Below are 26,787 nucleotides of genomic sequence, written 5' to 3' on the forward strand. Positions count from 1 at the left end.
ATTAAAAATTAATCTATATAATTAATCATATTAACAAAAATCACATATAATGTCATTAGTCAAAATTGGATCATATTAACAAAAATCACATATAATGTCATTAGACAAAATTGGTACCCACTTTATGACAAAAGTTCTTAGCAAACGATGACTAGAAGTGAATTCCTGTAATCTGATAAAGGGCATTTATGAAAACTCTACAACTATCTTAGTATTAGTTGTGAAATATTGAGCTTTTTTTCTTCTAAATATTGGGAACAAGACAGTCACCACTTCTGTTAGACAGTGCCCTGATGGTCCTAACCATTGCAGTAGGCAAGAAAAATAAATAAATGGCATTTAGATGAGAAAGGAAGTTGTAAATCTGTGTCTATTTTCAGATGACATTCTCTTTATGTAGAAAATCCTAAGGCATATACAAAACAACTATTAGAACTAATAAGAGAATTTGGAAAATCTGTGGGATTCAAGGATAATATTTAAAAATTAATTGTATTTATTAATGTATACTAGCAGCAAACAATAGGAAAATGAAATTAAAAGTTAATTTAAAATAGTGTCAAAAACATGAAGTACTTGGGAATAAATTTAACAAAGGGCATGCAAGACTTCTATACTAAAACTCAAAAAACATTGCAGAGAGAAATTTAGAAAGACCTAAATGAATGAAAAGGTATAGTATGTTTATGGATCGGAAGGCTCAACATTATTAAGATGTTACTTCTCCCCCAAATTGATCTAAATATTTAATTCAGTTTTGGGATAGAAATTAACAAGTGGAGTCTAAAATTTATATGAATATATAAATGTCCTGGAATATCCAAAGTTGTCTTGAAAAAGCAGAAAAAAGCTGGAGGACTTATATAATCTTACTTCAAAACTAACTATAAAGCTACAGTCATCAAAACAGTATAGTGTGGAGCTGACATGAGGATAGACAAATAGATCTATGTAACCTAATGGGGCCATAGAAACAGACCCACATTTAACCTAGACATTTGATTTTTGATAAAAGTACCAAAGCAGTCCAATCGAGGGAAGAAAAGTTCTTTCAACAAATGATTCTGTGATAATTGGATATTTATATGGAAAAGAACAAATTCTGACCCCTACATCAAATCATACACAAAACTAAATTAATGGGGATCATGGGTCTAAAGTAAAGCTAAAACCATAGGTTTTAGATGAAAATATAAAAGAATATCTTTGTGTTTTGGAGAATGAGCTAAGTTTTATAAGATCACAAAAAGCAATTACCATACCAAATTGATAGGTTAGACTTGATCAAAATAACAAACTTTTGCTCACAAAAGACACTATTAAGAAAATGACTAGGTGACCAACAGGAGGAGAGAAAATATTTGCAAAGCATAAATCTGACAAAGGTTGGTATTTGGGATATGTAAAGAAGTCTCATAACACTGTTATAAAAAGACAAATAACTGGGGAAAAAAGCAAAAGATTTGAACAGCCACTTGAAGAAAGTAAATATGGCTAATAAGTGTACATCAAAGGGCGTTTAACATCATTAATAATCAGAGAAATGCAAGTTAAAATTACCCTGATATACCACTACATACTGGCGAGGATGGCTATTTCTGTTTAGCTTTAAAGGGTAGCTATTATTATTATTATTATTGTTATTACTACTATTTTTGAGTCAAGATCTCATTCCATTGTCCAGGCTGAAGTGCAGTTGCACAATCATGGCTCATCATAGCCTTAAACTCCTGGACGCAAGTGATTCTCCCTCCTCAGCCTCCTGGGTAGCTGGGACAACAGGTATGTGCCACCATGTCCAGCTAATTTTTTGATTATTTTTTAATAGAGAGATGGAGTCTCACTATGTTGTTTAGGCTGGTCTCGAACTCCTAGGCACAAGCAATACTCCCACCTCAGCTTTCCAAAGTGCTGGGATTACACGCATGAGCTACTACATCTGGTCAAAATATAGCTATTATTAAAAAGGCTAATAACACCACATTTTGGTGAGGATGTGGAATAACCACACCTATTAATGCATCGTTGGTGTGACTGCAGAATGGTACATTCTGGCCATTACAAAATGTCTGGCCATTACAAAAAATCAAACTAAACATATACCTATCCCATGACTCCCAAAATCTACTCCTAGGCATTTACCCATAAGAAATAGAATCACTTATTTACAAAAAGTTTATAGTAGCTTTATGAAAATAGTCCTAAACTGAAAATAGCCCAGTGACCATCAACAGTAGAATGGATGAAGAAACTCTGGTATATTCATAGAATGTCATACTATGAAGGGACAGGAGGATCAAACTACTGATACATGCAAGAATCTTATAAACATGATGCTGAGTGAAAGATGAAGGACAAAACCATATTAACACAGAAAGGTTATTTAAATGAAATTCTGAAATAGCCAAAAGTAGTCAGTGGTGAAAAACATCAGAACTGTGATTGACTCTGAGGAGTTGGTGGTAGAGAATGACTGGGAAGGGGCTTGGGGAACTTTCTGGGTGGTGATATTATTCTATATCTAGGTAAGGAATTGGGTTTCATAGATGTAGGCATTTATCATAACTCAGTAGATGTACAAATGAGTTTTGCACTTGTATATAAATTTTATAGCAAAAGAAAAAAGTAGTATACAAATATTGAGTTCCAGTTAATTAAATGCACGCTGAAGTCTTTAGGAAAAAGTAAGTGATATCTGCAATTTATCTTGAAATGAATGCATAAGAAATACGATGGATTAGTGGATAGATAGAGGAATGGGTAGATGGGTAATTATGTGATCAAGCAAGTATGGTAAAATGTTCATGGGAAATTCTAGGTGGGGGAGGATCAGTGTTCATTATAAAGATGAAAACTTTTCATGATAAAATGTTGGGGAAAAAGAGCAATGAAAGAAGGCAGCTAGGAGCACAAGAATTTTTGGATTGACTCCTTGATTTCTTTTCCTTTGGTGAAGTATTGATGTTCTTAACTGAGATTGAAGATTACCCCAGTTGCTTGAGATGATACATGAAGATATTTATCTCCATTAATGAAAACAAAGCCTTTTCCCTCTTCTATAGAGATGACTTCTGATCTAAGTTTTAGGCTTGCTCCCTAGTTGTTTGTGTCCTTGATGTGTTGGTGTTACTATTTTCCAACTGTTTGGCTCTCTCATGCACATACACCATGCAAAGATAAGAAAAGGGACCAAGAAGCAGATGGCGCACATATGGCCATATTCCCTCTTGCAACAAATCCCACAAAATGCCAGAAAATATATTTAAAAAGCAGATCACTCCCTCCTTCTGGAATACATTCTAGCATGAAAAATAAGAAAGACTATCACCGACAGACCAGGAATTTCAAGAGCTTCCATAAAGATAGAAAGCAAAAACGCACACATTGAGGAGAAAACAGCTGTGATATTGCCATGATTCAGAGCTACCAACTCTGAGAGGCAACAGACAGAAGGAATTAATTATGGAGCTGCAGTTAAACCTATAAAACACTATCGATATTTTTAAAAGAAGACCTATATGGATAGGCATAACATGTTTCTATATTAAATATTATAAATATAACATTTCTTAGACATCAATCTATAAATTTAGTGCAGTCATAATCAGAGTTCCAACAGAATATTTTGTGAAGGTTGACAGACTGATTATAAAGTTCTTATCTATAAAATCATATATGAGAATAGAAAAATAGTCCAGAAAAGATGAACAATTTTGTGGAAAACTTGTCTCCTGAGATACCAAAGCTTTCATGAATCTGTACTGAGTATAGACTCAATGTAGGGATAAATTATCTGATAGAACCTACTAGACAATCTAGAAATAAATTTATATAGATGCTAAAATTTAGTTTAATAAAATTTTTTTTATTTACTGTGGAGATGAGGTCTCGCCCAACTCAAACTCAAAAAAAAATTTTTTTTGGTTTAAGATAAAATTGACATTTCTTATGAAAAGAAAGATGAACATTACATAAGCTACGTTGGAACAATTGTGTATTCATTGGGGAAAAATAATGGAGAAGAAAGTCTTGACCAGGAGGGGAGAAAGACAGGAGGTACTGCAGGGCCAGTTGGCTTGGTGAGTTACAAGGTGATGCTTCAAGATCAAGTTTGTGTTTGTTGGTAGAAGACACAAACCCTAGAGCAAGGTCTGCCTGCCAGAAACCCAGTAACCTGATCTACCATCAGCTCTGCACTGGTGACATGAAGTGGGGACATCCCTGGTCAACCCTAAAGACTGTCAGGTAGTCAAGCAGCCAGGGTCTAAGAAAGCCAAATCATTATCTTTCGGGGCAAGCAGCAGTTATCAGACTTAACTATATTTTCATGCAGTATTGACTTTTTTGTTTGTTTCTTGGGCATCCTACTTTAACTGTTGGTTTGGGGGTATGAGGAATTTTAAGTAGGATGGACAGTTCCCTGAGATGTAGCATTTAAGCAAGACTGAAAGAAGAGAGAAAAAGAGCCAGACATCTCTCTGTGGAGAACATTCCAGGCAGAGGGAACAGAGAGGCAAGGAACCCAGTGTGGCTGAGTAGGGGAGCTGATGAGTCCAGAGAGATAGCAAAAACCAGATCATGTGGGGCCTTGTAGGCCTAAGTAAGGAAAATCCATTATGGGGTCTCCCAGGAGAGGTGGCCAGTGAATGAACTAGCCAATAGTCTCCAAGTGCTCGAGGTTCACAAGGATAGAAGATAGCAATGGAGTTGTAGGTATGGTCAAGGAACTGAGAGAGAGAGGTAGAGAGACAGAAGAGAGGAGTTTGCCTGAAGATTGAATATTCTTGTAAAAATTCTGCTTGGAGGAATTCAGACCTAAAACTAATCAGAGCAGGGCCTGGTTTTTAGGTGAGCTTCTATAGAAGGTCTCTCTGGGTGATGCTAATATAAAATCTCTCTGGGTTGTGCTTATGGAAGGACTAAGCACATGTGTATGGGGGGAGGAGGAGAGTTGCTTACTGACTGCACAGATTTCATCAGCATCTACTCCACTCTTTGGCTTGGATAGTTGAGTTTTTCTCATCTTAAGTGTCATGCAAATGCAACTTCAAGCACCCACTCCTCCAAGCAAGATGGCTTCCCCCAGAAACTCCAATACAGAAATTAGGGAGTCATCACTGTCCTTGGGTCTCAACCTGGCCTTGATCCAACCAGGACCATGGTGTCCATGGATAAAGTGGTGTGTCTCACCCTCAGCGGGTACAGGTCCTAGAGAAACACCTGAGAGTACAAGACAAATTACAGGCATTACTTCATTGGCAGAGCACTGTGGTTGATTGATTGATTGAGTCAGGGTCTCACTCTGTCACTCAGGCTGGAACCTCGACCTCCTAACTCAAGCGATTGTTCCATCTCTGCCTCCTGAGTAGCTGGGACTGCAGGCACATGCTACCACGCCCAGCTAAATTTTGTGTATTTTTTGTAGAGATGAGGCCTCACTATGTTACCTGGCCTGTTCTTGAACTCCTGAGCTCAAGCAATTCTCCTGCCTGGGTCTCTCAAAGTGCTGGGGTTACAGGTGTGAGACTAGGCCCGGCTGGCAAAGCACTGTAATTTGTTGCTCTTGCTGTCTTTTCATTGTTGTTCTTTATGACTTAAAAATATAACTTGTTTGTGGCAGGTGCTTCATTAACCAGACTTTCTGGTAGAGGCAAAAGCCTGGGCTGCCTGCTTCAGGGAACATTTTCTCATTTCCTACTCCAATTGGAAAAGATTTAGGAACCAAGATTAGCCTGGTGTCTTCTGTCTATAAGTCACAGTGGCAAGCAACAGAGCTGAGGGTTAATTGGCATTGGTGGGGGTGAGAGGGAGGGCTGAAGCTGTTTCTTGTTTGTCTGCAGTGTTTATGCATGTAAATATTAAGTCAGAGAAGAGGCCAGTGTGTGTGGTTTTAGACTTCAGTGTTAAAATGAATTTAGATTTTAGCCCACAGGAAAAAGGAGTGGTAATAAATAAAAGCCTGTAGTTAATAAAATCATCTAAAAGAGAGAAGAGGATACAGAATGGGTCTTTGTTCTCCCTTCTGTGTTTCTGTGCAGACTTTTGTGTGGGTATGTTATATTATTTACTTGTTCACTTCCTGTTGCCTTTTCTTTCATTAATGAAAGAACATTGTCCTCCTAATTGTTTCCAAATTAGAGAGAGAGAGGCAGAATTGAGCTAGGTTCATGGTGTATAGTTTTGGAAACTGATGATGCACATTGGGTAATTTGATTTTGTGGCAATTACAAGGATTAGCCATAAACTAGAAAAAGCTGCTAGTATTGTACTCTTAATGAGCTCTGTGTATGAGACTCATGCCTACATTTTCCATTCACGTAATAGAAATGTCCAGAAAAGGATTTCATGACTAAAACACAGATAAAATTAGAACCACAAGAAGACAGGGAGCTGTATATGCTATTTCTTCCAAAATTCGGGAGGATATAAATGCACACATGACCCTTTATTCTTTGAGCTAAATCTAAAGGCAATGTATCATCCATTCATCAGTCCTTTTGAATGAGGCTACAGGGAATGATTCTCTTGAGTTTTTTTTGTGTTTTTTTTTCCCTCTCACTCAAATGTCAGGTGCTTTATGAAAGCAGGTTTTTTGGTCAAGGATGAAGCCTTGGCTGCCTAGTTCATGGAATTTTTCCTCATTTCCTCTCCAAAGGGGAGAACAATTTCAGAGCCAAGGTTAAACCAGTGTTGTGTGGTAAATTTTGGTCAAGGTCAAGATTAATGCTTATTTTTTTAGTGACTTTGAAATTACAATTATATATTACAGAATTATTCTTCTGGGTGAATAGCACAAAAATAAGCAGTATGAACTTCTCCAGAACCCTTCCTTTCAAGTTTCTTTGGTTTCTTTCTAGCACAACACAGCTGGTGTCAACTGTGAACAGTGTGCTAAGGGTTATTACCGCCCTTATGGGGTTCCGGCTGACGCCCCTCATGGCTGCATTCGTAAGTTTCATTTCCACTTAGTGTATTCTAGACAATATATACTGCCTCCAGGCAGTTATTATTGTTTAATAATTACCTGCATACCCTCTGTCTTCATAGTACTAGTTGTACTCCTTCCTTGCTGTGTGACCTCAGACACTTGCATAATCTCTCTGAACCTCAGAATTCTTATATGTAAACAGAAATGGTAATATATTTCACAAGATTCAATGAAATACCACCAAAAACATGTAGGGAAATAATTAACATTGGGCCTGTCACATACTAGGCCTGCAATAAATGTCAGTTCTTCCGTTTTCTGGTATTTTGACAAGTTTCTATGATCTTGAATAATTTTAACTTTTGTCAGACTTAACATCAAGACAGCATAGTAATGATTTCCCAAGGATTTAATAGTAGTCATAGTATTTAAAATAGCTACAATTTATTGAGAATTTTTCACATGCAAGGAATTACCTAACTACTTTCGCAGAGATTTTATTTAATTATTACAACAAATAGGACATTATATGATTATTTTCATTTTTAGACATGGGGCAACCCAAGGGTCTGAGTAATTAAATATTTTGACCTGGGTAACAAAACCACCAAATGCTAGATCCAGGATGCAATTCATACATCTACTATACAGAAAAATGCCACTAGTCTTTCCCTGTGGAATTATTGGCCTTAGATCAGATTATGGATTTTACTCTACATGTATTCCTACTCTATTCATACTTGTTTCTTTTACATTGTCTGGTTGTCACAATTGGAAAACAATTCCAGTCCTGAAGTCCTGTGTTCGCCTCCCACCCCCATATTAGCTCATCATGTCATTAACATTTTGGAGACATTAAAGTCCAAAGAATATGTAAACTGGTTTGCTTCTCTCTGGGACATTCTTAGTTGGTAAAAAACAAACAAACATGAACTTCCACTTTCCTTTCTTCCACATCCTCCTGCAAAATATGTCTATTCCTTGTGAAGTGCCCACAAAGAAAAGACATTGACAGGGGAAAACAAGACATTGCAAATGAATGTAATCACACCTCATCAGGAACCCCACTTTTTCATCACCTTTCTAGTTTTTTCTTCGGCATCGAAGAAGTATTAGAGACTTAGCATAAAGGATCCATAGGACACATAAATCCTAGACAAATTAAGCAAAGGACACCAGGAAACTCTAGATCTCCCAGTTCTTCATAGATAATATACTCAGATGAGCTATGATTGCATTTTCCCTGCCCAGGGTGACAACCTGCCGTCAAGGGAAGTTTTCAAGTGCAAGGTTACCAAAGCGCTTATACTCCTACGAGATCCTTCTGCAATGCAAACCTAATATTGTGTTTGGTTGCAAAAACTACCTTCAGTAAGCCACATCACTTAAATCTAACATTTGGGTTATGGGTATAATCTTGCTATACAGTCCACCGATTATATATCCACATGTAGGCATCCCACACTTGTGTCCGTGTTACCACCGTGTTACCACCAACACTTGGTGGACATATACAGTTGGCTCATGGCCAAGAGAGGCTGTACCCAACAGACCCGCCAGGACCTACACTACACCCCACCCATCACCCCTGACTGTAGACTGTGCAGGCTTTGTCTGTGACTCTGTGAACTGAGCAGTGCTCGGTGTGATAAATGACATTCTCTCAGTGTGGATGCTCAGTCAGGCTTATCTCTGATGGCCCATAAGTGTTGGTCAAAGAGAACCATCAATCCAGTATGAATTGAGAATGAGAAACAGGCGATGCCCTTTCGAGAATAATTGTAGACCAGTGATCCAGTATAAAAGATTGCCTGAGGAGTCTTGGAACATATTTGCCTTATTAAGTGCTGTGAAGGACTGATCTTTTGATAACTGAGATTTCTCTTAGCTTGTAGCTGTGACCCTGAGCACGCAGATGGCTGTGAACAGGGCTCAGGTCGCTGTCACTGCAAGCAGAATTTCCACGGAGATAACTGTGAGGAGTGTGCAGTCGGACACTATAACTTCCCATTTTGCTCTAGTAAGTATCTGTTGCCGAACAAGAGCCCACCCTTTTGGTCCACAGCTGGCTTTTGTGCATGAACATCTGAGGGGCATGGGCAGGCAGGGTTGGGGGGAGGAGGAATGGAAATGGGGCCAGGTCAACTGTATTTACCTGAACGTGTTGCTGAGAGTTGGGAATATGAATTTCATACAAGTACATATTGTAGTCTGATTTATCTCTAACACGTTCTGTGGTACCATAGACAATACCGTCTCAGTAGGTCAAAAAGGTCAAATATTGGCAATTTCAGCTTACTAGTCATCCATGTGTGATTTGTCTGCATAAACGTAGAAGAATTGTCATGGGCTTTCAGATGTTTACTTGCATATATGTAGTGCGTTTCGTGTTTTGGAAGACCGGGGAGTGTATTACCTTCTGTACAATAGGTCAAGTTTCATGGTCCCCACCTCCACTCCACTGCAGTGATCTCACCATTTCCGAAAGAAAAGAACATATATCTGTCAGAAACACTATAGAAAATGAAGCAGGAGACTCCAAGAAACCAACTGTGCCTGTTGAAACAAGAGTATTGGTTCTGTTTGTTCTGCAACAGTGGAAAAACTGCGCTCTGGGGTTAGGACAAAGAAACACTGTCTCAAGAAGAGTTCCCTCCCCCACTGCCACGTTAGCTGTTACCCATCCCACCCTCCTAACTCCAGTAGATCCATCACAGGAAACGCATATCAAGTTGTGGGGACATGGGTGCAGGACTCCCGTGAATGGGGTGATTGTATGTTCTGGTTGCAGTCACGGGGTAATTATTAAAAATTGTATCCACTTTCTCTGGGGAGATTGTCCTAGTTTGGGTGTTGAGTTATATGATCACCTTATATGGGGGACCCAAAAAACCCTAGAATTTATTTATATAGAATTGTGTATTTATTCTTACATGTTTAAACTTCAGTCACCTTCAGAGTCTCTCTGATATAACACACCTATCAAAATGTTTTTTCCATGGCTCAGAACGGTTTTTGGACTCATCGGTTTTGATCCCTTTTAGTGCTTCTGCTGTTTTTGTTTTACCTCTTCCACTTCAGCAAAACGTTTCCCTTTGGAAACTTTTTTCATCCGTGGAAAAAAAGCCACACTCATTCCTACTGAGGCTGAGACTTAGCTATTGTGAACACAAAACATCAATTTCTGTTCTTTAATATACAAACCAGAATGCCTCACCAGTCTGGTTTCGGTTACAAGACACATTTGAAATAGAGTAATGCTGCCTTTCTTTCAATTAGTCTCTGCATGCTGCTTTTCACTAAGTGAGAGAGAGCATCTTTTGATTTAGTACAATTTAATGTTTTCCTTAATCCTCTGTATTTTTATTAAACTATTTTTACAGGAATTCCCATGTTTCCTATTTCCACTCCAAGTCCAGAAGATCCAGTAGCTGGAGATATAAAAGGCAAGTTACCTTCTTTTGGTTTAATTTTGGTTTAACTTTAATGAAAATGTTATACCCATGTTCTTTTCCGGCTTCCTGTGCACATGGCCAAACACAAGTTCAACTCTCCCTTTCTGGAGCATGGCTGGTGCCTTGCAGCTGTCTCCTAGCTAACCTGCTCACCACCTATCAGTCTTTACTCCGGCCTGTCTTTTGCTATGGAACTACCTGATTTAGGAAGCTAAACAGACTTTGGATTATGTGATCAAAAGCTTGCCACCAGCTTGCTTCAGTGGCAACCAGTTGCCCACTATCTAACTTGAGTTCTCCAAAAACAGACTCTGAGAAAGGGATTGAATGCAAATAGTTTATTTGGGAGGTGATCTCAGGAGAGACCAGGAAGGGAGTGAGTCAGGGAGGGAAGGGAGTCATTATAAAGGTGCATTAGCAAGTACTTACTATAGCAAAATGGGAAATTATAATATCCAGCGGCACCCTTCTCACACTTGTCTCTGTGGAAATTTGGCTTGCAGTGACAGTGATCTGAGCCCTGTTCACAGCCAGGCTGTAAGGTTCCACTGTAGTACCTGGAGCTGCATTGCTCTCAGCAACTCTAGGGTAATATAGAATGGCATATCTCAGTTATCTGCTTTTACTGGGACTGCTGGGGCATTAACTCTGTAGCACCTACAGCTTGGCCTACAGGAAGGCTGAGGAACTTCTGAACCCAAAAAACAAGCCCCTGGCCAGAGAGTAGCAGGGGTGTGCAATAAGCAAGCGGTCTTTGGAGGCAGAGAGGCGAGTGCGCAGATGATGGGGGTGCTATACCTACCAAATCACTTGTCCTATAAGTATTTATGATTCCTTACTATGTGCAAAGCACCATCCTGGCTGCTGGGGATTTAGTCGTGAACAGAATAAACCAAAATAATTCCCAGTCTTCCCTCCCTCCATCCTTCTCCCCCTCCCTTCCTTTCTTCCTTCCTCTCTCTCCCCTCCTTCCGTTCTCCCTTCCTCCTCCTTAGAAGGTTCTGGAAATAATCCAGGCAGACAATGATGAACTCTAGCAAGAGAAGGGGATTCAAGGGACTCTTGAATCTTGTAATCACGATGACCTACTAATGAGGTGTGGAATGTTCTTTCTGTGTCCATTGTAAATAAGAATTCTTTGAACCTCAATACCAAGGTAAAGTCCAAGTTTCTCACTGAAATCCCAATGCAGGGTTTAGTGCCAAGACTATAATTCACAGTAAAACATTTCCTTTCCCTGTGGTGTGCTCAGCCTACAGGGCTGTGGCATTGGGATCTTGTATGGCTGTGATGGTGCTCGTGCCAGACTGGATTTTAAGACTTCTCTTGTCATGAATGTGCCCATGGTCACTTGTGTGAGGGAGGAAAAAGTTTCTTCTGTCCTCTTGGGTTCTGTTGCTGGGTCTAGGAATGAACAGATATAAGACAAATTCACAGGAAAAAGCCTACACATTTATTTAATATTTTTACATGTATCTGGGAGTCTTCAGAAGAAAAATGAAGACCTAAAAAAGTCACCAGGGCCAAAAGCTAATATACCATACATATTTATACAAAGAACGATAAATTGTGGGGCTGACAAGACAAAGGAGCTTGGGCTGGGACAGTGGGACAGTGACTAGGAAATACTGGGGGAAACTAATGAAAGACAGGATTATTTGGTAGATGTACTTGTGCAAATCCATTTCAGTCAACTCCCAGACTCTGGTGATAAGAATGTTCTGAGAAATCTCATGACTAGCTTTTAGGCAGAAAGGATAAAGTCAGAGAGTCTTTCCTACATCTGCTGCTTCTAAAGTGCCTTCAGCTGAAAATAATCAATATGCCAAAGTGGCTTTCTTTGGGGTGGTACATCCTGAACCCCTTCACTTTCAATGCTCTTTTTGTCAAATTAAGTGATTATTTAAGTATGAACAAGGTTAGAGATCATGCAAAGACTATAAAGTTGTCTTGATTTACTCTGATATTTTTCTTAACTATTGTATTTGAAAAAAATAATCCCACTACTTTATTAACCTTGTATTTGAAAAATTGAAGACTCAGGGCAAAGAGATTTAGTTACTTTGCATATGAAGTCTTATTTTAGACCTTATAGAAAATCTTTCCAAAATGCACAAGGCTGCTTTTCCTTGATAATTGGGTGAATCCAGGTGAATCTTTGGGCTTTTCAGGATCTTCCTCAGGGGACCTGTTGCAAATTTCGATATTAAAATAATTAACAGAAATGCAGATGTTTTAAATATGAGGTTTCTTTAAAATACTAATCTAAGAAAAGTTGCCTTAAAATACTAATCCTGAAAGTTGCTTTAAAAATCATTATGAGTTTATATCTTGGCATAATAGAAATAATACAAGCTTTGGAATCAGGCAGACCTAGGTTCAGATTCCAACTCTGCCTTCCTGGCTATGTGACCTTGAGCAAGTTAATGAACTTTCCTGAGCACCATTTTCCTAACCTATGAAATGTTTGCCTGTCTTACAGGGCTCTTCATCTTGAAGTCAAGAAAGAGCCCTGTGTTTTTGAGATGTGTTTATTTTTTGAGAAATACAGTGTGACAGCCCTAGGGGCCCTGTGGTGAGCTCTCACTGAGTGTCCACTCTGCTGGGTGTTTCACTGGTCTATTTCCATGTTATAAATCACTCCAAAACTTAGTAGCTTGAAACAACAAGGGTTATTTCCCACAACTGTGTGGGTTGGCCATGTGGTTCTTCTGTTGAACTCGCTGTAGGGCTTGCTGGGGCTGGGCTCAAATGGGACATCTAAGTGTCTCTTTCCTCATGGCCTTTCATCCTCAAGGAGGCCAGACTGGGTCCCTCCCATGGCAGTCTCAGGATTCCCAGAGGACGAGAGTGGAAGCTGCAAGGCTTGTGGCCACTTGGGCTCAGAAGTCACTTCTGCCTCATTCCGGTCAAAGCAAGTCATGGGCCAGCAAGTGATTCCAAAAAATCAAGGCATTGTAAAAGACACACACAGCTAAGTAGAGAATAAGGAGAGGAAGGATGTCCATTTATGCAGACTGGTCTGGGAGACCTTCTGAGGAGCTGACATTTGAACTGATACCTGAAGGATGAGAAAGAGCTGGCTGTGCCAAGAACCAGGGAAGGGCACCTTGGGCAGAGGGATTGCTGGATGGAGGGGCACTGGAAACAGCCTGGCTGCTGGGAGGGCCAGGTGCCTGGGGGATTAAGTGAGACAATCCAAGGGAAGCTCCCTAAGTTGCATTGTCACACAGTAGGGCCGAATTTATGTTTGTTTCTTTTCTTCTAAAAAATGAAAGGTAGAAATATGTTGAATTCAAGATTGTCATTAGATGCGAATCTATTAAATTGAAGTTATACTTTACAAAGCTCAGCTTTAGAGGGTGGATAGATGTTAAGAGCATAACTTTGGCAAACAAATGCCCATCCCTAGATGTTTCTTAATGATATCTCTGACCCTCCCTGAATTATTTTTTTAAAAATTTCCCTCTAAGATATAGTCTTATAAGTCATAGGTAATTTCTAATCTATATTTCCATAACAGAAACCTTTGGGGGGGGATGGAGAAATTAACAAAGGAATGGTAGTTGGAGACCCCTCTGAAAGCCCCTTGTCCTCTGTAGGGTGTAACTGTAACTTGGAAGGTGTTCTCCCAGAAATATGTGATGCCCAAGGAAAATGCCTGTGCCGCCCTGGTGTTGAGGGCCCTCAGTGTGACACCTGCCGCTCAGGTTTCTACTCATTTCCTATTTGCCAAGGTAAGTGGGCAGAACATAGCATTTTGAGAATTAGTCCTTAAGTATAAATTTCCTCCTGAGGAAATTCAGAAGGTCTTACTGGCAGAGCTGTGTGGCTTGTGGTTTAATACACTAGCCCCTGGCTTGTATATGTGTTACGTATGACTGCTTTACCTGAACTTTGACGTACCTTTTTTTTTTTTTTAACTTTCTAACCTCACCCCTTCTCCTCTCTGGTTGTTAAGCACATGGGCTCTGGAGTCAGCTGCCTGGGTTCAAATCCCGGCTCTGGAGAGGAGGTGGTATCTGAAAAGACTTTAGGAACCTGCCAGGTAGATGAGAGAAGGAGGAGGTGTGTTCTAGGGAGATGGAACAGCATGTACAAAGCCATAGATACATGAAGCTACAGATTCCTCTTCCCCACTCATTTGGATCCTGATACCCCATCCTAGTAAGACTCACTGGTGGGGATGGAAGGTGGGAGGAAGGGGGGTGTCTGGCTCTGTTATTGTAACATGGCAGATATGTAGTAAATATTAGATGAACAAACACATGAATGAATGAATTTGCCCAGGTTCTTCTCCCCACTGTCTGACATTGTTCTTCCCTCTACTGCCAATGTTGTGGGGGAAGGGAAGAAAAGGAAGAGACGATTATCAGGGCTCAGGGAAGAAATAAACACTGCTTAACCAAGAGACTTACTGTGGGTAATTAGGCGCTAACCTGGGAGAGTCATTAAGGGCTGGGCTCTAGGCTGGGCTTCCAAGGAGGCCTCCAATAGAGTGCCTGGGTTTTAAGCCCAGGCTCTTGTGGCAAGGATAGGAGAACCATGGCGCTGCCACCTCCATGGTTATCTCTTGGCACCCAGTAAGCCAGAGTTGGGACACAGCTGCAGATATGTTCAAGGAGTTACAGCTGTGGTCCCCAACCTTTTTGGCATCAGGGACCAGTTTCATGGAAGACAATTTTTCCACGGACTGGGGGTGAGGAAATGGTTTCAGGATGATTCAAGTGCATAATATTTATAGTGCATTTTATTTCTATTATTATTACATTGTAATATATAATGAAATAATTATACAGCTCACCATTAAAAAAAAGAGGCACGGGGCAACCCACTTGTGTCCCCTCCCACTGTGGGAGATTTTCTGTCCTCTCAATAAATCCTTTTTTTCTTTCTTTCTTTTTTTCTTTTAAAAAGAGGCTCAGACAGAAGTGATAAATAGAATAATGAGCAGGCCATGTACGGACTAAAATAAGTGTCAAATTCTGACTTAAAGCCTTCCACCAGATGCAGCTGTACAATGGAAGTACATCAACTCACTTGCTACTCGCTGATAGTTTTGATATGAGTCTATAAGCAGTTGATTTATTATGGTCTCTGTACCATCAAACCTCACTGCTAATGTTAATCTGTATTTGCAGCCACATCCCAGCACTAGCATCACTGCCTCAGCTCTACCTCAGATCATGAGGCATTAGATTCTCCTAAAGAGTGCACAACCTAGATCCCTCACATATGCAGTTTGCAACAGGGTCATGTGCCTATGAGAATCTAATGCCACGCTGATCTGACAGGAGGTGGAGCTCAGGCAGTATTGCAAGCGATGGGGAGTGGCTGTAAATATAGATGAAGCTTTGCTTGCTCACCCACCACTCATCTCCTGCTGTGCGGCCCAGCTCCTAACCAATACTGGTCTATGGCCCAGGGGTTGGGGACCCCTGAGCTACAGGATGCAGCCTCCTCCTTACTTCCCATCTTTCTCATCCAATATGTCTAATTTTCAAAACCCAATTGGCACCCAGATTCCAACTCCAAGAGAATCTGGGCAATGCTGATTTTAGCTTTGCAACCTTTTAACACAGGTATAGGAGGAGGTTAGAATAGGGACTCAGTCATCTCATCTATGAGATCAGTCACTCTAAGGAACTGTGAGTGGGGGATGGGAGCAGGGACAACTCTCTCCTAAGCTGGAAGACAAAGTAGTGAAGAGCAAGGGCTGTACTAGCTATCAACTTGGGCGAGTTACCCCTCTGTGCCTCTGTTTTCTAATAACTTTGCCTATCTTATAATGTTGTTGTGAGGGTTTGCGTGTACTGACAGGTAAAACTCTTAGAACCGAGAAAGCACTTGCTTATAAGCTAGCAGTGATTCTTTTACCCTTTTCTTCCTGCCCCATACTTCCCTCTGCATCATTTTAAGAGCCTGTAGCCTCAGTCCTAATTATCTCCCAATTCGCTTGACTGTCTGAATGCCTTACCCAAACCCTTCCTTTTTCTTCTGGCCCCCTGGTGTGCCCTGTTCATAGACATCTCTCCCTCGCCCTCATATTTCAGCCTTTGCCTCTCTGGAGTACAGAAGGTCTCAGTAGCAGTTGAATATTTGTATATTTCTTCTCTTGACTGCTTTTAAAAGAAAATGCACAAACTATATATATAAATACATACATCTGTAAATATTATTGGGATTATGTCATACAAAAATGCAACATATTTGACAATAGCACAAAGGAGACAGATGAGAACAAAGCTATACTGGAGTAGGGAAATAACACCAAATTCATAGGAAGACATGAAAAGAACTAGAAAGGGTAAATAAAGTTTATATACTCTATAGATTTATACTTGCTCCCCTTTCTTCTATCTTCTTCCTTAGAAAATACAAACTATATAAATCAGTAATTATAAAAATGTATTGATATATTTTACCATATAGAGGTATAATATATATGACAATAATAGCACAAAATATGAGAGGGAATGGAGATACATTAGAGTAAAATGTCTATATTTCACTGGAACTAAATCAATATAAATCTGAAGTAGATTATTTTTTATAAGCCCTAGAGTGACCAGTAATGCAATAACTCAAAAATGATTAAAGGCTGGGTATGGTGGCTCACACCTGTAATCTTAGCACTTTGGGAGGCTAAGGCAAGAGGATTACTTGAACCCAGGAGTTCAAGTCAAGCCTGGGCAACATAGCAAGACCATGTCTCTACAAAAAAAAAAAAAGGCAGGTTATGGTGACATGCACCTGTAGTCTCAGCTACTTGGGAGGCTGAGGAGGGAAGATTGCTTGAGCCCAGGAATTCAAGGCTGCGGTGAGGTATAATCATGTCACTGCCCTCCAGCCTAGACAAGAGAGTGAGACCCTGACTCAAAAAAAAAAAAAAAGATTAAAAAGTCATTGGAGGAAGTAACAAGTTATACTAAATATATCTATTTAATACACAAAAGGCATTAAAGGAGAAATAGAGGAACAGAAAATACATAGGATATACAGAAAACAAAATGCAAAATGTCAGAGGTAAATACAATTGTATCAATAACATTAAATAAGAGTGAAATTTGACCTAATAACATAAACAAAAATTAATCCAAATGGATAAAAAACCTAAATGTAAGAGCAAAAGCTATAAAACCCTTAAGCGAAAACACAGGCATGAATCTTCATAATCTAAAATTAGGTAATCATTTCTTAAATATGCCAATGTAAGCGTAAGCAACAAAAGAAAAAATGGATACTGAACTTCATCAAAATGTAAAACTCTTATTCTTCCAATGATACTGTCAAAAAAGTGAAAAGATAAACTATAGGATGGAATACAATATTTGCAAATCATATATCTCAGAAGACACTAGTATCAAGAATATATGCAGAACTTTTACACAAAAATAATAAAAAGACAACCTAATTTAAAAATGAGCAAAGGGTTTGCATAGACATATCTCCAAAGAAGATACACACACAGTTGACAGGTGCGTGAAAAGATGCTCAACATCATTAGACACTAGGTAAATGCAAATTCAAACCACAATGAAATGCCTTTTCAGATCCATAAGAAAGGGTGACAATACCAAGTGTTGACAAGGATGTGGAGAAATTTGAAAGAGAGACTTTTACTCTTTGCAGATTACCACAGACATTTGCAAAATCCCAATTTACTTGTCATTTTTCCCTTGGGAATTTATGTACTCGGGAGAGCATTAATCTATTCATGAGGGATCCATTCCATGATCCAGACACCCCCACTAGGCCTCACCTCCCAACACTGCTGCGCTGGCAATTAAACTTTAACATAGGTTTTGGTGGAAACAAACCGCATCCAAATCGTAGCACATGGAATGCCTCAGGGGCAGAGGTGCCTGGGACCTGACTTTGGCTTGGAAAACCCAGAGGCTGAGAGCTGGGAATCTCTTGCTTGGAGGCAGAGCAGGGAGAACATTGCCTTGTCGGGAAAGGCCTGTATTAAGTATGCTGAGACAAAGTCATGCGTGAGTGTTTCCCACCACCAGATGGCACAGGGTCTAGGTGGCCTAGAGCCTTATAGTGGTTTTCACAGAAAGGAATGGGTGAGGTAGGGTAAGTAGGCTTAGGATTGACTAGTTGAATAATTTCAGTGGGCTCTGGAGCAGTGGAGTTTCTTCTAGTTATATGGTGTCTGACCCTGCGGTGATTAGGGCAGGGGAATAGTGGCCCAGAGTTTGACAGCTAATAGAGTAGGTGGTGAGATGTGGGCTCCAGGTTGGCTGGTTCCCATTTGAAGAGCAGGTCTCAGGAGAATTGTTGACTACCTCTAGGAGTTGGCTAGGCCTGGGAGGGGCAATCCCATTAGGGTCAGGAGACCCCAACAGGTCAAAGCATCAAAATACAGAAAATGGAAGACAGGGTTAATACAGTGCCCAGGGACTGAGGTAGTTGTAGGCTGAGGAAAGAGTTACAAGCAATGGGAATCAAGAGGTATCTATCACCCAGGGGCTAGAGAATGGCAGGAGAGAGGTGTCTAACAGGGAACCACCAAGAGACCCTAGATAGCATCCTTGGAAGAAGAGTCAGCTTTGGATTGATATAGGGCTGATCCAGGAAGAACAATCCTCTCCCATTCCCTCTTCTTTTCCCCCAACCCAGGACCAGGGAGAGACGTGAAGCTGAAGTCAGTGGTAGAGGGAGAATACCCACTTCCACCCCCCAGCCCAGTCCTACCACCCACTACCTCCACCACTTGCCCTATATGAGCTTTTGGTCTGAATCAGGTCTGAGCTGAGGAAGGGAGGTTTGACCTTAAACTGGATTTTGACTTAAAGATTGTTATCTTACTCAACAGTTATGATTAAAGCCCGTATGGGATGGGGGAAGACCCCAAAAAACCGGGATTATCTTTTGGATGATGAACCCCTTGTAGTACAGGCTTCTTCCACTAGGTGAGTGTTCTAGGAACTCATCAGCATCAGTGTACCAACTAGTGTTGTTGTGAGAGGTTGCATTGCAGAAGAAACATCTCGAATTTTGGCAAACAGGCTACTCGTTCTTTCAATATGACAAGGCACCTGCCTGCCCATACCATGCTGAATGTTTAGCAGTTTTTGACCAAAAACAACATTACCCCATGCCCTACTCTCCCTATTCACCCAATCTTGACCCACACGACTTTTTTTTTTGTCTCCCCGAATGAAAAAAGTCTTCAAAGGGAAACATTTTGCTGATGTGGAAGAGGTGGGGGAAAAAATGGTAGAAACACTAAAAGGCATCAAAACTGATGAGTTAAAAAACTGTTTGGGGCAGTGGAAAAAGCATCTCAATAGGCGTATTGCATCAAATGAAGAGTATTTTGAAGGTGATTGAAGTTTAAACATGTAAAAATAAATGCACAATTTTTTAATAAATAACTTCCATTTCTTTTGCATCCCTCCTCATACAACTACTAGGACTTTCAGCTAGGGGCAGAGGGGAGAGTCACCCACACCGAATAAAATAGAAAAAGGGGTGGGATTCCACTGACAGCAGGAGTCGTGCTTATTTAGTACACCAATTGCACAATAGTGACATCTCCATGTGGCTTAACTTAACCATGGCTTCCTTAAAGGGACTCTGTGATTCTCACTTGTTTCTAGGAACTGCTGCCATTTTTAATACTCTTCCTATTTAAACATAGATTTCTATTTTTTTAAAACCCCTAAACTTTCAACCAAAATCAATGTTTTAAAATATATTCTATACTTTTTTTTTTTTTACCTTCAGCAGGAGTATTATTCCATCTAGCTAGAATTAGGCTACATGGCCACATCTCTGAGCAAAAATAAAGACCAACCAGAAAGATCCTCAACCCTCTGTTGCCTCTGTAAAGTCAAGAAGCACAACTCCTGAGATGCACACTAAAGGCACCCACTCCCTAGGCCCTCTCTCAGCCGAGTCCGCTCCTTCCCTTTTTAAAAGCAATTTTTCTAAGTTTGATTGTTTTCCAAGCCAGTCCCATGGTGAATTAGAAACATAAAATTAGTCGGACGCGGTGGCTCAGCCTGTAATCCCGCACCTTTGGGAGGCTGAGGTGAGTGGATTGCCTGAGCCCATGAGTTCGAGACCCGCCTGGGCAGCGAGACCTCATCTCTACAATAAATAAAAAAAAAAATCAGCCGGGTGTGGTAGCGCGTGCCTGTAATTCCGGCTACTTGGAAGGCTGAGGCGGAAGGATTGCTGGAGCCCAGCAGGCGAGGCTGCGGTGGCCAGAAGCGGCCACTGCACTCCAGTCTGAGCGAGAGAGTTAGACTCCAACTCAAAAAAAAAAAAACAAACAAACATAAAATTAGAAGTGGGGTAAAATATTGCCAAGGCAACACACTCATAGCAAGGGAAGAAACAAAAACAGATATGAAACGTAAGAAGTATAGCTACCTGGGGCCATTTAATGAAAGACAGGTAATCCAACCCAGCTTGAGATACTGAGGACTGTCACTATTAGATTAGGTACATGAGCATTATAATGATGGGCCACAAAGAAATGGTCAAATTCTTCAGATATTCTTCAAAGTCTAATATACCTGTTTCAGAAGGAAGAGAAGTATATAATACATTTTAGTAAGAATACTCTATTAAATATTTAAAATGAGAACATTTTGGTGATGAAAGAGTTAATTATGACTCTTTACAGTTTCATGTGACAGAAAACTTGACCTAAACTGGTTTAAGTAAAAAATAACTTATTGGCTTTAATATGAAGTATTGGTTACAGGAATAGCTTGATCCAGGGGCTCAACAGATGTTGGCAAGACCCATTTTTCTGTCTTTCAACTCTGATATCTTGTATATTGGTTTCATTTTTAGGCTTCAGTTGATGGTAAGAGAGCAGCAAACATTTCTTAGATGTATGTTGCCAGGCACTGAATTATATTCCCATAAAATTCATATGTTGAAGACCTAACTCCCAGTATGATTGTATTTGGAATAAGAAACTTATTAAGGATAAGTAAGGTCATAGGATGGAGCCCTTATCTGATAGGATTAGGGTCCTTCTTTTTTTTTTTTTTTGAGTTGGAGTCTCACTCTGTCGCCCAGACTGGAGTGTAGTGGCCGCTCCCGGCCACCGCAGCCTCGACCTGCTGGGCTCTGGCGTTCCTTCCGCCTCAGCCTTCCAAGTAGCCGAAATTACAGGCACGCGCTACCACACCGGGCTGATTTTTTGATTTATTGCAGAGATGAGGTCTCACCAAGTTACCCAGGCGGGTCTCGAACCCGCGGGCTCAGGCAATCCATTCACTTCAGCCTCCCAAAGGCATGGGATTACAGGCTGAGCCACCGAGCCCGGCAAGGTCCTTCTAAGAAGTGACACGAGAGAGTTGGCTTCTGCCCTCTCTCCCTCCACCATGTGAGAACACAGTGAGAAGAGAGCCCTCTACAAGGCAGGAAGCAGACCCTCCACAGACACTGAATCACCCAGCACCTTGAGCTTGGACTTCCCCGTCTCTGAAAAGTGTGAAAATACACTTGTGTTGTTTAAGCCACCCAGTCTATGATATTTTGTTATGGCAGCTTGAGTTGACCATGCTTCCAGGTTCAAGACCAGGGAGAAAGAGTATGCTTTCTACCAGGGTATATTTTGCTCTGATTGGGTCACATGCCCATTCTTGAACCAGTCCTGTGGCTATGGAATTCAGTGCTCTGGTTGGCCAAGCCTGAGTCTCCTCACATCCAAGGAACTAGAAGTGGAGTCAACACCATCTGAACAGCATGAATGGAGCAAAGGAAAGAGAGGTTCTCCTACAGCAAAATCATGGTGCCATGACCAAGATGGAGTAGCAAAACTATGTGTCAGTAAGATCCTCAGCTCTCCAAGAACACGTAGTTCCTCAAAGTGACCAATCCTATCAGAGATTAGGAAAACCTCTGAGATTTAACTGTAGCATTTTTTTTCCCTTAAGAAGTTGACATCTGTCATAATAAGCTCTGTAATCAGCAACAGGGCTTGAGGATTATGCCATCTATCCTGTTTTAAATGATTAGAGTCAGGATTTTTTTAAAAAATAAGGATTTATCTTCTCATTGATATTTTTGGTAAAGGTGCTTTGGTCCTCTGCTTCCAAAGGTCTACCAAACCATCTCTGACCTCACCAGAAGCATGAGTGTGACAAGACTTGAAGACAGCCTCTAGGAAAAGGACTGGAGAAACACCAACAGGAATGCTTGTGACTCTAGAGCGTGAATGCTTGGGGTCAGCCTCTGCTGGATTCTGTGAGGTTCATGACTCAAGTGGAGGGACAGAGGCTCACCCTGGGAGGCAGAGAGTGGCAGGCAACTTATGAGGACTAATATATATGGACGAACATATATGAGTGCACATGCAACCTCAGAGAAACTTGCCAGTGCTGCACAGCTGTTTTCTGAATCGTGCAGGAAATGCACCGCCTGTCTTATTCCTGGCATGGTATTGAGACATACTCTGTGGTTTGTAGGTCTGAATCAATCTGGGAAGTTTGGGAGGATGCAACATTCTCTCTGTGATAGTCTTCCTTCACTTGTACCCACCTTTTTTATTCCCTAACGGCTTTTGTGATTTTTTTTGGTTTTTAGAGGGAGTTGATTACTTGATCCATTGAATTTTAGAATCAAATCAACATGGCCCCAAATGCTATATCAGCCCAGTATATTCTAGCCAAATATATGTATATTCTTATGACTTTGCTTTTTATTGTTGTCAAGATTTTCAAAATCTTCTTTAAAGAGCATTTAAAACCTTGTCTAAGCTGTTCATGCCAACTACAATCCTTGATTTATGTTTTGCATTAAATTAATTCACTCCAGACTTTTCTAAGTACAATGCCATATTCTTTTCATTTTGACTTTGACTCACTGAAGTGCCCTGTGGTTTTCTTTTTTATGAATATAAATCAAATCATAGATATGAGACCAGCTTAGAGAATTGCGTATATGTATATACAATTTATATATATGTTTGTGTTTGGTTCAGCTCTTTGACTTCAACCACAGAATACAACTGCACCTCTCTGGGTTAGCTTAATTATTTGGGGGGTTTACTTTTCTTTTTCTTCTTCCCCTATCCCTAATTCCTGCCTTCTTCTTCTCCTCTCCTCTTCTTCATTTTTCTCTTCCTGTTTTCCTCCTCTCTTCTTCTTTTAACCCCTCCTTTTCTGATACAGTTTGCTAGAGAGCAGCTAGTTAGCACTTAGAACAAAGGATAGGAAGGCGGGAATGTGGGAACCAGGGTCCTACCAATGGCATGAACTGAAGGCACTTGGAAATGCAGCTGTCCACAACCTCACCCATGTACCCAGAACCGCCCCCTTATTTGATGTAGTCTTTGGTTTGTGGTAACAGGTCTTTCCTTAGAAAAGTCCTATAAATATGTTGCCAGTGAGAGAATAGCCTCCCTCTCCCTGTTAGCATATTCTCATGAGTCAGACAGACTAGGCAAAAGAAGGCAAGTGCACCCAACTGCTGATGGTGAACGTCTGGGGAAGGTTTCCAGTCAGGGATGAAAAGCTACCCAGCCTTTCCAGGGGGAAAACAAAGATCACAGGGCACTCTGTGGTGGGGAGCACTCTGAAGCCAAGTTTTGTGCAATTTTGCCTTAAATTTGCCCTTCACTGTAATTTTCTTTTTTGTCTAAGAGAACATCGAGGTGATTGATCAGAAAGGCTAAGGATTTTCTGTAGATTTAGTTCACTCAAATCCCAATTTCAGAGAAGTGAATGGTGATAAGTATTGCTGAACTGATGGTTGACTTTGTGGCTTTGATGGAAGACTAAGGTGCCAACCAGCCTTTCTACTGGAAGAAAACACTTCCAAATCATGGGCATTAAGAGGATCCCTTAAACAAGAAGGAGCACCATCAAACCATGAATTACAGGTGTTCAAAATAGTTTTGTTTCACTCATGAGCTTATGACTGCTGGTGAAGAGGGTGGCATTACTCATAGCAATACCTGTCTGATGGCAATGTTGTGAGATCCAATGAGATCACACCTACCAAGGGCCTACATGGGACTGGACGTGAAGAATGATTTTGCTCAAGCACTTATTTAATAACTTGGCATGTACTGTGTACAAGCATAGTATTCAGGACGATACTATACTTGGTGCTGAAAGACTTTTGGGAGCATGGAAGACAATTTCCCTGTCCCCTCAGACCTTTGTGATTGTTGTTTTTCTTTTTAAAAAAAATTTTGTGTGATTACTATTTTTTATATTTCTTGAAAGTAAAAGTTTCTTCAAGCAAAAACAATCGAGGAGTGTGTGGGAAGAAATAAAATACTCCAGAAACTCTGAACGACCTGGACCAAACAAAGAGCAGAATTAAAATACTTTCAAAGCCTTATAGTATTTCCAAGAACGAAAAAAGGGCTGCCAATGTTAGAGTTTGGGTTTGGGATTTGGCGACTTTCACTGATAGTTGGATTGAAACGACAAGCATGATGCCAGAGTAGTTCACAATTTCAAAACACTGCACATGGTTTTAAGGTCAAGTCTTTGTTTTCACCTCCAGAGTGTAACTGTGTATCCTGGCTCCCTGGACAAACCCCCTGTGACCCTGGGGCTAGTGTCCGTGTCACCCACATTGTGCCACAAAGCTGCTGCCTGTGTGCTCCAGGCAGCTACCCTGGCTGCTTTCATGAGTATTTTGCTTTCTGCATTCCTTTTCCCTTAGGGCAAAAACGACGGAACAAGCCTGTATTAGCCAGGGTTCTTTGGAGAATCAGAACCAATAGGGGTGTGTGTGTGTGTGTGTGTGTGTGTGTGTGTGTGTGTGTACACAGATCTATCTATCATCTATCTATCTATCTATCTGTCTATCTATCTAGAGAACGAGGGGGAGAGAGAGAAACTTATTTTAAGGAATTGGCTCATGCAGTTGTGAGGGCTGACAAGTCTGAAGTCTGAAGTGTAGCCTAGAAGGTCAGAAACCCAGGTCTGAAGACAGTCTGGATGCAGAATTTCTTTCTCTGGGGACATTAGTCTTTTTCTTGTAAGTCTTTCAGCTGATTGGATGAGGCCCACTCATATGATGAAAGGAAATCTGCTTTACCCAAAGTCTACTAATTTCAATGTTAGTCTCATCTAAAACACCTTCACAGTGACATTTAGGCTGATGTTTGGCCAAACATCTGGGCACCACAGCCTAACCAAGTCGATACCTAAAATTAACCAGCACGAGTCTACCCCTTGCCAACTTGACACCCATATATATCTCTTTAAACCATACTTAATCTCCAAAAAAAGACTATAACAAGACATAATTCTGCCTTTCATGATACAACTACCCTGTGTCCAACTGAAGACACACTAACCCATTCCCCAGAAGAGGCTGTAAAGTCCTTGGGTGATGTTCACTCTTCTTGAAATTCTGTAACTTAAGTACTGTGGTGTAAAGTCAGTACATGTTATGCTGCATAACAAGAGGATGAGAGAAGGAAGAAAAAAATATTTTTCTTTTATTTTTAGTCACTACATAATAATTGTGCATATTTTTGGAATCTGGAGTGGTATTTCCATACATGTGTACAATGTGTAATGATCAAATCAGAGTAGCTAGCATATCCGTCACCTCAAGCTGTTATCATTTCTTTGTGTTGTGAACATTTCAAATCCTCTCTTCCAGGTTTTTGGAAATATACACTAAATTGTTCTGAACCATATTCACCCTACAGTGTTGCAGAACACTAGAACTTACTCCTCTCTAGCTGTATTTTTTAAATCCATTAACCAACCTCTGTCTATCTTCCCCTCCCTCCCCTTCCCAGCGTCTAATAACCAACCACAGCAGCATTCCTTTCTCTACTTCCATGAACTCAATTTTTCTAAGTTCCCGCATATGAGTGAAAACATGTGGTGTTTATCTTTCTGTTCCTGACTTATTTCACTCAGCATAATGTCCTCCAGACCCATCCATAAATGATAGGACTTCTTGCTTTCTTATGACTGAATAGTATTGCGTTGTGTAGATATACCTTATTTTCATTATCCATTTATATGTTGATGGACATTTATGTTGATTTAATATCTTTATTTTTGTGAATAGCATTATGGTAAACATGGGGATGCAGATATCTCTTTCACAAACTGACTTCCTTTCCTTTGGATAAATACTCAGAAGTGGGATTGCTGGGTTGTATAGTAATTCTATTTTCGGGTTTTTGAGAAACCTCCATACTGTTTCCATAATGACCGTACTAATTTGCATTCCCACCAACAGTGTATAAGAATTTCCTTTTCTTTACATTCTTGCCAGCATTTTTTTTTTTTTTTTGTCTTTTTGATGATAACCACTCTAACTGGGGTGAGTGGACATCTCGTTGTGGTTTTTATTTTCACTTCCCTGATGATTAGTGATGTTGAGCATTTGTTCACATATTTGTTGGTGACCCTTGGTATGTCTTCTTTTGAGATATATTTATTC

At 40.4% G+C, this 26,787-nt stretch overlaps 1 protein-coding gene across 1 annotated transcript in view; it reads left to right on the forward strand.

Moving 5' to 3' along the window:
• The window catches only part of LOC103261307 (laminin subunit alpha-3), a gene marked incomplete at both ends in the record, with an annotated part of 202,142 nt that overhangs the window by 55,477 nt on the left and 119,878 nt on the right, over positions 1-26,787 (forward strand). Inside the window, 4 exons of the mRNA XM_021712821.1 lie at positions 6,858-6,948; positions 8,817-8,948; positions 10,312-10,374; positions 13,986-14,120. Coding sequence (XP_021568496.1) covers positions 6,858-6,948; positions 8,817-8,948; positions 10,312-10,374; positions 13,986-14,120 — 421 coding nt within the window. The remainder of the gene's footprint in view (positions 1-6,857; positions 6,949-8,816; positions 8,949-10,311; positions 10,375-13,985; positions 14,121-26,787) is intronic.

Source organism: Carlito syrichta, unplaced genomic scaffold (genome assembly GCF_000164805.1).
Source record: "Carlito syrichta isolate Samal-C Ts95f unplaced genomic scaffold, Tarsius_syrichta-2.0.1 Scaffold303658, whole genome shotgun sequence".
Taxonomy (NCBI): Eukaryota; Metazoa; Chordata; class Mammalia; order Primates; family Tarsiidae; genus Carlito; species Carlito syrichta.